The 12525-nt window shown below is 42.1% G+C and overlaps 1 protein-coding gene across 1 annotated transcript in view; it reads right to left on the reverse strand.

Moving 5' to 3' along the window:
* Positions 1–2761: 2761 nt before the first annotated feature.
* RYBP (RING1 and YY1 binding protein) overlaps positions 2762–12525 on the reverse strand; it is a 44978-nt gene continuing 35214 nt past the window's right edge. Inside the window, exons 3-5 of the mRNA XM_062630353.1 lie at positions 11133–11309; positions 10921–11019; positions 2762–6783 (exon numbers count right to left, since the gene is read on the reverse strand). Of these exons, the coding sequence (XP_062486337.1) occupies positions 6531–6783; positions 10921–11019; positions 11133–11309 (529 nt within the window). The 3' untranslated portion in view covers positions 2762–6530. The remainder of the gene's footprint in view (positions 6784–10920; positions 11020–11132; positions 11310–12525) is intronic.

The raw sequence follows: 12525 nt of genomic DNA on the forward strand, positions 1-12525 counted from the left end.
GTTATTGGTGATTTCAGCTTTGTCTCTGCTGAGACACCTAAATAAGCAATGAGGAACACTGCAGAAGCTGCTGACATCCTTCCCATTAGACAGGTTCAGCTGGGATCAGCATCGGCCTCAACCCTGTCTGGAAAAGGGCTCTTGTACAAATACCAAGCAATCAGCCATCATAAGGTGGAAACCAGCAAATGACAAGCAAGACTTACACATCTAAATACCCAGAAACAAACAGCCGAGAAGGGCAGAAAGAGCTGACATTTCCCTGTCCTTATTACAACTACAAAAGCCATGAAGGAATCAGGGGTGCAAATCGCAGCTATTCTTCCTCCTTCCAGATCCTGCTGGCTTTCCATGATCAGGACACATTGGCTCCTAGTACTCCCTATGAAAGGTTTCAAGCCGCCCTCAGGCTCTGCGCTGAAGTCTGCACAGGCACGGCATCCATCCCATGAAACCCAGATGGCCAGGGAGCCCTGGGAGAGGATTCAAGAAAACAGCAAATACATTAAATGCAATCTCTATCATGCTTGTGTAGTTCATTTCTGTTTTTGGTAGCACAAAGGGAAAGCCGCAGAGGGAAAAGAGATGAAACTAATTCATGTGGGGAGACCTATATACCAGGGGTTTAGGGGTTTTGTTTGGGATTGTTTTGTTGGGTTTTCAGTTTGTGACGTTCCACAGCTCTGCTCTCTTTAAAACACGTTATCCTCAGGTTTACAGTTAAACAACCAAATGAATGGGGCTGCAGCAGTCCATCCAACACGCAGCAAGGCAAGAAACTTGCCTGAAGCCAAACGTACGTACCCTGGAGGAAGCCACACTCAAACCTGCCCCCACAGCAGCGCTTCGCCTTCACACCTCCCCTTCTGCAGTAAGGGGCACCCAGTTTCCCAGGCAGGTTTTGGGGGTTGTTTGGGGTTTTTGTTCATGTAAACAAGGAAAGACAGGCAACAGCTCTGCAGCCACCAATGCAGTTTCTTCTTCATGTAGCTGCCTCCATGAGGCAGGAAGGAGTTTGCCTATAGTTGGGGCACTTTGCTGACTCAGCACGGCACTCAGCAGTCACATTCCCATGGGAACATCCGACATGTCCTTTGCAGGCGACTTTTTGCTTTGACCCCTGCAAACTCCCATTCGATGCAATAAAACACCGCTGGACATACACAGCTAATCACGAGAGGGCTGCGTGGCTGGCAGGTAAGGAACAGGCACAGCCCTGCCGTGGGTTCCTACAGCTCCTGCCAGACTGAAGGGTGGGAGCGTCTGCTTATTTTAATTGCCCCCAAATTGCTGTGTGAAGGAGGCATGCTCAGATTTAAACAGATGTAGTTTAAAGAATTAGGTGACAGAAGCCTCATGGAGGAGGGGGTTTTCTTCTCTCTCAGGTGAGTGGGTGACGATTTTTATAACATCTCCAACTCTTAAAACATGTGACTGTTTGGGCCAGAAAATAAGTTTACAAAGTCCTAAGGAGCCATGAGCTTGATCTCCCCACCCCCAGCTGCTTCTGTGCTACCTGTAAGTAAACCTAAACCTTTCAGCACAACACCTAAGTCCAATACATACCTTGAAGCGGCCCTGGGTACCCTTATCCCTGCAGTCTCCAACCTCCTTCCACCACAGCAGGGTCAATTCTTCAGGTCCAGAGCTGAGCAAAGCTCTCAGCTCATGTGGCTCCAAGGCAAGTCAATACCAGGAGATCAGCCAACCAAAGTCTCAGGGAAATGGTGACTGGGAAGGCTTGGCAGGTACCAGCACTGCCATGGAATGCCATTTGCTGGCTCCATTCAATGCTCCTCCTTGCAATGGAGGAGGTGGATGCTGATGAAGCCACCTCCTCTGCTTCCCACAGCTCTCACTACTTTGCCCACCTTTTGCAGGTTGAGGACAGGGACTGTACACTCTCCAAGGCAAGGGCTGTTTCTCTACTCTCTTGCCCAGCGTGCCAAGCAAGTGCTTTTCAGTTCTGTAGAACAACCACTACCTTTCCTGTTTCTTCTTATTCTTGGCACAAAGGATTTTGAATCGCTTCCAACTGAGGTTAAAAGCATTTAAGAGTCTGTTTGCACAGTGCCTTTTTTTCAAGTGACCTCTAGTTGTAACACACACTTCCCCCAGCATACACAAAAACACCCGGACGGCTCGTAGCTTAGAACTGTCCTCAGATTCCTAAGAAAAACCTCTAGAGTAAGTTTTTCTCTCCTTTGAATTTTACCTATTGCTTGGTTTTCAAACTTTGTATTTGAAGATATGCCACACATGCCCCGTCCTGGATGGGGGCAGAAACTAAGAACTAGACAGAGCGCAGTAATTCACATCACCTTGTTTCCAAGGCAGAACACCAAAATACTGCTTGCAAAACATATTTTAATGCTATAATATTAGGCTCTCAATTAAACTTTATTAATTTTACCCATGGGAGTTTGTTAGCACAAGCCGAAGGAACTCCCAAGGGCTCTCACTAAAATCCTCTGCACTAAGCCTCGTCGTTTCTGCAGCTACAGAAAAGGGGGAAATGCATACTTCAAAGCACCAGAGCCCAAATTCTGCAGACACACGCGCAGTAAAGTTTCAATTCATTGTTAGTCCCAAGGAACAACACGGATTTACTCACTGGACTGAAGCTTCCTACAGGCACAACCCTGTTTGCAGAAGTGAAGTGCTCGAGCGGCGGCTCACGAACAAGATGTACAGACGGCTCCAAGAATGGGACTCTGCTTTTTCTGGATCCTGGCATCTCCCAAAAAAGAGAGCTTTCAGATTTAATTAAATTTTACTATTTTATTTGTGAAAAAACTACAAGCAGAATTCATAAATAGACGTTTCTATTTAAAGCAGGAAAATGATAAAGTGGCTTCTAATAACAGTCGTGCACATGCCAGTAACAGGAATATATTAACATCTTTTATTTGCTAGACAAAGAGCAGTGTCCAATATAAATTTCCCAAAAACATTTAAGACCTGTGAATTTCTGACCAGTTCACAAAACCACCATTGACACTTTAGCATGAAGATTAAAACAAACCTAACAGGACTGTCAGCTCTAAAGACTTTACAGAGCGGAAAAACTTTCAAGAGCGTTATACAAGCTGTCTTTCTGGGCAAATGAAAAATATAGCTCATATAATACATTAACATAAAAATCCACAAGATAAGATTATGTTTTGACATACTTAAACAAGCATTCTATATTTGTCTCCAACAAACAAAGCTAAGGAAATAATGTAACCATCTTTACACAGTAAATTAAGGTTACAAGTCATACACAAGAACAGAACTGCTTGCGCATTAAAAACTGTTCAGCTCCATTGTCATACTCTAAATGTTGGCTCTTAAAACCATTCGGTTACATACAAGCAAAGGTTATCATATAGTCAGCAATTAATAAATTTTCAATAATTTAAGTGTACGGTAGAGCTTAAAAAAGTAGACTGAGAATGATCTTGGTAAGGCAGGTGAAAACATCTCAGTGGAAATAAAGTCACAGAAGCTGCTGCCGATTGTTTTGATCTGTCCAATTTGAAACAAGCAAAGTGTTCCAATTAAAATAAATAGCCTGGTGGTGTAAAACGCTGTCATTTTCCCTTTGCAGAACTACATCAAACTGAGCAAGTCAGGCAAGCTGTGTTGGTGTCTGTGTGTGTGTGTCTGTGTAAGAGTTGAAACTTTGCAAACGTAACACTGTGCTTTACTTACCTGCTTTCTGTGCCACTGAACACCACGAATCTGTCCTTCCCCTATGCTAGTGTTTTGGTTGGTTTGGTTCTTAAGCACGTTCCCCACCAACAGTGGGATAACGCAGAGGGAATCCCACCCATGGACACATGTCGTTGGGATGCTAACTTCAGAAATTAAGTGTAAAAGCAAACACTATCTGTCAAATCCACAACACAACAGCTACGGATGAGGCTGGGGAGGTTCAATGCTTAGCTAGCAATTTCTACTGAACGCAGAATTACAGGTCACTTGTTCCAAAGAAATTTTCCCACTTATTTATAATAAGCTGCTTTATCAAGGAGGCACACCCAAAGAGATAGATGTTACCGACTTTACCGATAGCCATGAGTAGCTGGTTACGGCCTTAAAGCTTTTTCAACTGATCTACAGGTCCATTTTCACTTGAAAAAGAAGCCATTTCCTGGTACACACAACGCTTTATTTTGTTTTTGCACAAAATCCCAGATTCAGTGAAGAAGGCGAGCACATAGTTTGACTTGAAGCACCAGAATTAGCCCCGCCTGAAGCCAGAGGGACTCACCACTGGCTCACACTCTTCGCTGGATCATGGCCGAGATGCACGCAAGCCTAATTGATAATGGATCATTTATAAAGCAGTGCAAAATATACAAGTTCGGGGGCATCTTCAAAAAATCTCTCTTAAAAAATTATTCCAATACATTTCAGTAAAATAAATAAATATGGCTGACCAGTTTACCCTCCCTGAGACCCTTAAAGGAATAGTAAAAACTGGAAAAGGAATGTCTTTGCAATATCCCACTAATGTTAAATTGTGGATTGAGAAAGTCATAGTATTTAAAACTATGTATAATAAATTGTCTTGATGCTCATAGGAAGCATCTGGTTTCCTTTGGTTCTTTTAATACTTTAAAAATGCTTAAAAAGGTAAAGACAGCCTATACTGTGAATATAAGCAAAATTAAGTTGGGGTGCCCACGTTAAAGTTTCAGAGTAAAACCACTGCTGCAAAGGCACTGCTACTGCACATACCTTGGAGCTGGGGTTGTAACAGATCCCTACTCACACATTTCTGTCGCCAGTGTGAAAGGAACCTATGTCTGCTACTCAAAACCACACAGATTTTAAAAGAAATCTTAAATCAGTTGCCTCCACAAAGAGAAATTACTCTTGCTAAGCAAGTAATTCACAATATAACAAGCTGGCACAAAGTTGTCGAAATGTGGCCCTCTTTCATCATGCCCAAAAGTTATGCATTTGATGTCAAATGAAGCCATAGCCTCTGCACCTGAAATTACTGCAAAGCACCCTGGGGCCACTAAATAAAGACGAAAAGCCAAAAAGGTTTGGGATTTGTTGTTCTGTTTCACCTCTTCAGCCTAGTGTTTTAGCAGGATAATGCATGGAAGGTAAACTGTAAAGCAACATTAACAGGCCAAGAAAAGAAATTACAGTCTGAATAGCTTTAGAGCAAGAACGAAGGAGATGCTGGTAATGAGCATGAGCCACACGTGTCACTCACTTGCCAGCATGAAAGTTTTTCCCTACTTTTGCTCCCATCACAGGAGACTGAGAAGTGTCCAAACGCTGACAAGCCCAGCATCATCACTGGAGGAGATTCTGTTCAGAAACCACTCTTGAAACAGAGATGGATTTCAAGAAGAGCCACCCCAACAGCACAGATGGGACAGACGAGGACTGACCCACATGCCACGGGCTGGAATGAGCACCAGCTTGCTCCCTCAACCTGCAATCACTCCCAGCCCTACGGCTCCCTGCTGCCTTCTAACCCAAAGCAAACCACTCCAGTTCTAAAGTTATCTTGGTCACTGATGCAGATGGACTAAATTTATTAAATCTAAGAACACCAAACATTTGTGGGATTGGCTATGCACAAGAGTGATAGTCATGTTACTAAAACAATGACTCTGTGCCATGCCAGCACCACTCCGGTTGCGAATGCTTATGCTCCAGCTGGACATGAACTTGCACATCACCAATCTGAATTACCCTCAGGGAAATACAAGCTACCTGGAGTAATCGTTTCTCATTTCAGATCCCAAGCTATAAAAATCAAAACCTTGTGTCCAGTACATTTTAGACATTGCTTAGGGAAGAAACGGGGAAGGAACAATAGAGAGAACAGGTCCCATCCAGATTCAAACCTTCAGGAACGCTTTTCACCTAAGACCAGTTCCGTTTCAGTTTCAGTACTTTCACAGAAGGGGACTGTCCCAGATCTTGAACTGTTCAAAAATGATTTTTTTTTTTCACTTCACAGTGTTTCAAGCACCAGCGTTTCCATGTATTGGTTTCAAATAACCCTTTATATATATTTATTTATATATATATTTATATATAATTTATATCAAAACTGATAGTACACAGTATAACTGGAAGAAGAACTGAACTTAAAAAGGATATGTTGAAAGAGGATGGAGTTTGTGAATGCAATAAATAAAGCCCCCTTCCCTCCCCACCCGCTCCCTACCCCAAAACAAAAAGTTGTAATGTTCATGGAAAATTGTGCACAGCAGATATTATAAAAAAGTAGGTTCAGGAGCACATCCAATTATAAATGATTGTTAGGAAAATCATATAAAACAATGGAATACATAAAAGTGTCAAGAGTAATCGTCAGGGTGAGAAATTCCTTGGTGTCCAGATGCCCACGGCAAGCAGAAGTTATCCTGGTTGCATCAGTAAGAGGTCGATGTCCGAGTGTGTGTGTTCAAGCACAGAAGAGGCTCTCCAGGATCTGAACAGCATGGGCAGGTGGAGTGTTTGAATTTCATACCCTGAATTCATAGTTTCCACAACTGCATGTGCAATTTTCAGAAAGATTCATCGTTGACTGCTGACATGTCCCCCTTTGGCGTGGAGGAACGGGACGAGCCCTTGTCTGTGCTCTCAGAGCCCGAGCTGCTCTGATTCTGTTGTTCTGATCCTGCACTGGAGGTCACTGTAGAAGACGACGTGGAAGAAGAGCGAGTCTTTTCTTTAAAGTCTGTGATAATTACTGTGACATTCCCCACTGTGACTGCCAGCTGCTGTGCGGTACTTCTGTCCACATTTTTCAGTCTGGGTCTACAAGAAATGAGAAAACATTTATAAAGCAGATAAAAATAAGCGAGAAGGGAAAACTTTATTAGGAAAAGGATTTGACAACAAACTCCATGTGACTTTCCCTATGGTTGCCCGCACAGATGGCAGTAACTGGGAGAGCCCAAGCAGCAGTGAATGCTGCACAGCAGAAGATGAAGGTTTGACCTGCTTCCCTGTGATAGCCTGGGTTACGAGGGCTGCAGCAGCATGCTCAGCCCCAGAGGAAAGACCTGTCTTGCAAACAGTGTCTGCTGTGGACTTATTCCTAATCCAAGTCTGCCAGAAAGGAGGACACTACAGCAGAGCCAAGCGGACAGGAGCCAGACAGACCAAAGGATCTTCTCCCCAAGGGGCAGATGAAAGCATTCTCTTATCTAAATTCACCATCTCATCATGTGCCCTGATGTTATGAGACAAGGCTGTGACTCTGCAATACAAAACCACATGAAAGCATTTGACCACGGTTCTTTCATTCCCATATTGGAACTCTGCAGCTGCAAACAACACAGGCACTGGGACAACTTGGCTTCTCTTTCAACTGCTTTGAGCTTATACAAATCAGATGCCCAATCAGCCTATGTATAAAATTGCTCTAAATGTTCCCTCTGGAACTGAGGCTATTGTAAATAAAACCCAGAATGTGCAACAGTGTTTCTTGCAGCTAGCGTTTTTGGTTAGGGGAAAGGATGGGGGGATCAAAGCCACCAGAACACACCACACTGGTATTTATTACTCAAGATTATCTCAGTAATTTGCATGCTGTGCTATCATTCAATTAGTAATGCAGTTAATAAGGGCCTAGACTCTAGGAAGCTGACAGTCACGCACATTTCAGAGGCTGGTCCAAAGCTTTAATACAACAGATTTTGGACACTCCTCCAGCTACCAGAGAATTCCAAGTCAGCTGCAGCAACTGCTGCAATTTACAGCTTTTGCTCCTAATTAAAGGTCAGGCTGAAGCAGTGGAATATTCCCAAAAGGGAAATTAAAATGGAGAGTCTTTATACATCACTGAAAAGTAGCTTGCCGAGAACTGCCTTATTTCCCAGGGATGGAGGGAAGGTTAGTTTACTTTGGGATCAAGCTCCAGCTTTTAAACCAATCCGTCTTTCCTCCTGCTTGTCTGCAGCACATTAGGCTAGTGCGATCAAAACAAAAAAAAAGAGGAAATTTGACAAACTTGGTATTCGCCATGCACACTCAATGGTCTGCAGGGGTAAGTTAACAAGGGGAAAGTCCTTAAGTAGTCATTATCCAAGTGGCATTCTAGAACTGGACAGATTAAAGTATTAAGACTGGATGTATGGCTTCAAAAATAGAACAACTGCACCTCTGCAAACTTCCTTACCAAAAATGACGTTATTGCACCACAAACAGTATTTGCATACCTAGCTTAGGAGGCTGGTTCAATTTTTAACAAGTACTAGAGGAAAAGCCTTTTGAATAGATAGAAAATACAATTCAAATTATCACTGCACTGGGGTAACTGTCAGTAAAACCTCCTACTTAAAACAGCCCCTTGGTTCAGTGACCAGCCTTTTCAGACCCACAGCTGAGCTTAGTGAATTCCCGCAGCAGTGAGACACACACACCCACATATATGCGTCGGGCATACGCACTTGCAGGCGCTGGCAAACTCAACACATAACCACAGGCTAGATGAAATGATGTCACCTTGTTTGTGGGTAACAAGAAAGGCCAGATAAATCAGCATGTTTTGGGGTTTCCGTCAGCTTTCAGATAGCATCTCTGCAGATGCAGGCTGCCCCCAAAGCATCGGTAGCAAACACAGCAGCAAGCGTTCCCGGAAGCATAGTACGCATACGTATTTTCCTCCCTAAGCCCCAAGTTCCTCTAGGAAACCCAGTTCTTCCTGTAATTTGCCTGGGTCATTTGTTTTCTCTTGTACTCAGAAACAGTTGAAAAAATGCTGGCCCAGATACCGGAACAGACCTTTCTTCCTCCACCTTTCAACAGGGCTGAACAGGCACATGAACTCCCACTACTGCTTGTCAAAAGCCAGTGCCAACAGTGGTATTCAGGGGACAAAAAAAGGAAGACTAAAATGAGTTCATATGGCCTAAGCTGCATTCTGCCCAGAAAAGCTCCTGCTACCAGCAGCCTTTGAGATAAGCCATGCACCAAGCACCTGAATGAAACTGCCCATGCATCTTTAAAGGCCAAGACAAAGTCACATGAAAGGACTCTGTGGAAGCAGGGCTGAGGTGCAGGATATCTCTACTGCTCACGAACATATTCTCAATGTCAGTTTTAGAACTGAGCTCTCCAACCATTGCTGCAGCCAGTTTTAGGGGTCTCCCCTGTGCAAAGAGCTGATGAAGCACAGATGGAAACCTAGTCTCTCTTCAGCACATGCATACTATTTTTGTTTCCTATAGAAGGCAAAGGGATGGCCCCATTCACATTATTCTGCAATATTAAACACCCTGATGTTTTATGTTTATAGCTAAAAGGATTTATGGCCAAATAAGAAAGGTGTTTCAAAACCACGAATATGAAAGTGTACAAGAAGTCATGGAACAGACCAAGATATTTTGTCAGAAACAATCCAATAAGTTCAAAAAGGACTTCTTAGAAATCCAGGGATCCTTAAAAGCCAATTTACAAAAACAGTTAAGAAATCTGGGCATGAAAAAAATCTGAACATGTAAGTTGTATAAAAACCAGATCCTTTAAAAAGACAGAACTTCTGAAGGCAGTGAACTGCAAGAAAAGTTCCACTAAACTAAATGCTTAAAGACTGTTTAACAACAGAAGGAGATGATGTATCCCTTAAAAACATCCAGCTAGACCTGATATTATTAAGGATTAATTAGGAATGACAGAAGCTTGCTACAAAGCATGGACTAAAAGACTCTGCAGTAGACAGAGTGACTCCTTCAAAGAGTAAAAACAATTATTTGTTGTAATCTATCAATTTAATATTATGTCATCAGTCAAGTGCATCAAGTCTCCTACATCTTAAGTCTGAAAATAAGTACCATTCCAAACAGAATGGGGAAAAATAAATCACTGCAATAAAGCCGTATTTCTCTAATCAAATGAGGAATGGACACTTTGATCTTTGGGGGCTGAGGAAGAGTTAACAGCAGTCCCTGCAAACAGCTCAGTCTTCTAGCAGAGCAAATCTCACATGCCCTCACTACATTCAAGTCAGTTACTGTGTAAAGGATATTTACTCTTATTAAAGATTTTCATGCTATTATTTAGAAACTTTCAAGACAACAGTTTTCTGCAGTCATGTCTTGCCAACCTTGATGCTAATAGCAGCATGAACCAGATTTCCCATGCGCTTTACAACTGTCTGCAGCTAATACTGCTTCAGTTCATGTGGCTTCACTGTAAAATACTTATTACAGCATGTTTTAAAAAGATGCAATTCTTCTATAGCCCACATAGGCAAAGTGCCCTGTTGAATTCTGCCTCTTAGAGCTCTCCAAGTTCAGTAATATAAAAACTGCTCCTTGATGCTGAATTTTTAAGAAATAAAGCACAAGGCGTCACTTAAAGAAAACAAGCAGAGAGTATTGGTACAGGAAAGACTAGGAAGAAACCTTTCTCCACAGACAGCTACTCACTTGAAACCTAGATAAAGGCAAAACCAACCATTCACGCTTTTTGTTGGTACCAAGATTCTAGCAAAGCTGTTCATGAAGGTTTTTAATCCAATATACTTGGAAAATTAATTACAGTGACTGAATTGCAGATAAAGAAGTTAAAAAAGTGACCTTTGTTACTGCTATCAAGTGATGATAAGAATGTTACACACCACTACAAATACTGGTTAATGTTTTTCCACTCGCTGTGTTTTATACCAAAAGCATTACTGCCCAATTGACAATATGATTACTATAGCAGAGAAATGAAAACTGAGTGGACAACAGAGTAAGTATTTCAAATGCCTGAATCTGTCCTCACCAGCAGAGTGTCTGAGTGCTTGTACACTGAGACGGCTCATAGCCACTGATGGTCTTGCCATACTAAACCAATGCCCTGTGGGTTAGATGGTACTCTGTCCATCAAAAAAAAACAAACAAAACCACATTGTTTGCTATTTAACACAGCTGTCAGATACCAAGAGCTTAACTATAAAGTTACCTTGAAGTGTGATTTGAGTCGCTGGTCTTTGTTGTAGTATTCCCAGACTGTATGCTGTTCGCTTCGCTAGGAGGATCTTTCACAATGTCTGACTTTGGTCTGTAAAATTGGAAGGAAGACAGAGAGTATGACATTAGTTGTACTACATGATTAATCAATGCACAATGCTACTGAAACCACATCATGTTTAATAGGGTACCCTTCAAACTTACTTAGTCTTCTTGTTAGCGTTCTTCTTTGTAACACTTGGACTAATTTCCTTCTCTTTGTCAGGTTTTTCTTTGTCTTGTTTTTCCACTTTCTCCTTCTTCTCCTTCTTAGGTGGTGGTGGGGTTGCATATTGCTGGGCAACTTGCTGTGCCACCAACTGAGAGTTTATTCTAGGTTTTCTATAATGACAATAAAAAGATAGATCTACAGTCAGTTTTACACAATAAAAATCACTTCACCAAGAGCAGTACGAAGATTTATTTCAACAACCAAATGGATGCTCTTATTTAATGTGAAATACTACTGCTGCTACCAAACACGATACAAATTTTAAAATTAAGAAACACTCCAAATTGCTGTTTCACATCAGTTTTTGGCCTCATTAAACATTCTTAAGTGTAATGCTCCCTTTCTTCCATCCATGTCATGGAATCACAGTCAACTGTAGGGGACAATATTGAAAAAGTAGCTTTCAAGAAGTTTGCCAGCTGCATGCTGTGGGTACACTTCAAGAGAAGAACACAGAATGATAAAAGTAAGTTTCCCAATAAACAGTCTCCTGCATATTTTCAATTTAATTTTTCAAATGAGCTTCTGGTTACCCAAAGCAGCCAATCTTGCACAAATAACAAAGAGCAAGAGAAGGTAACTGAGAGGACTTTGTCCCAAGGACCACGACCGAAGCTCCCTGACAGGAGGACAGAAGACAAGTGGGCATTCATGGTTCCATGGGGCTACAGCTGTGCCAGGCTCCGACACACCATCTTTACACTATTGTCTGCGGTTCCCAATGGTGTTCGGAAAAAACACATGGGCAAACTGTTTTTCAAAGACTATTTCCATTTCAAATTATGATTTACACAAAAAAGTAGCCTTGCAAGTAACCAATAGCTTGGTTATTGGTCCTCACATGTCTTGTAGAAATTGGTACCTTCGTCCCTCCTGCATTCCTCATCCAAACTGTAATATCCTCTCAGCGTAACAGCTTAAGACCTCTTCCTCCTGGCCTGGCATATCACAAAGCCATTTATACTTTGAACACTCAGACTACCGCGATCGACCCAACCTCTTTAACATGGCAGAAAGATCTATGCTCCCTATGTCCACACAGCTTGCAGGGGCGGGGGGGAAGAACAGGTTATTGACTCCATTAGTTGTCCATTATGAGCCGAATACTAATTGCAATAGTTGTTTAAGCACATCCATAGCCATTATCTTGGTCATAAATACGATTCAAGTATTTCACATCAGCCTACAACAGATTGCCAAGGAAAACAGCACACAAGTATCATTAAGTCACAACTGGCACACAGAAACCCAAGGGTTTCTGCTGTATAGCTCTGTACCTGCATCCGTTTTTTACTAGAAACATCTAGAGAGACTTTAATAAGCTTA

The sequence above is a fragment of the Pezoporus occidentalis genome, unplaced genomic scaffold, assembly GCF_034315485.1.
Source record: "Pezoporus occidentalis ecotype Australia unplaced genomic scaffold, CSIRO_AGI_Poc_V1 ctg35, whole genome shotgun sequence".
In the NCBI taxonomy this organism is placed as follows: Eukaryota; Metazoa; Chordata; class Aves; order Psittaciformes; family Psittacidae; genus Pezoporus; species Pezoporus occidentalis.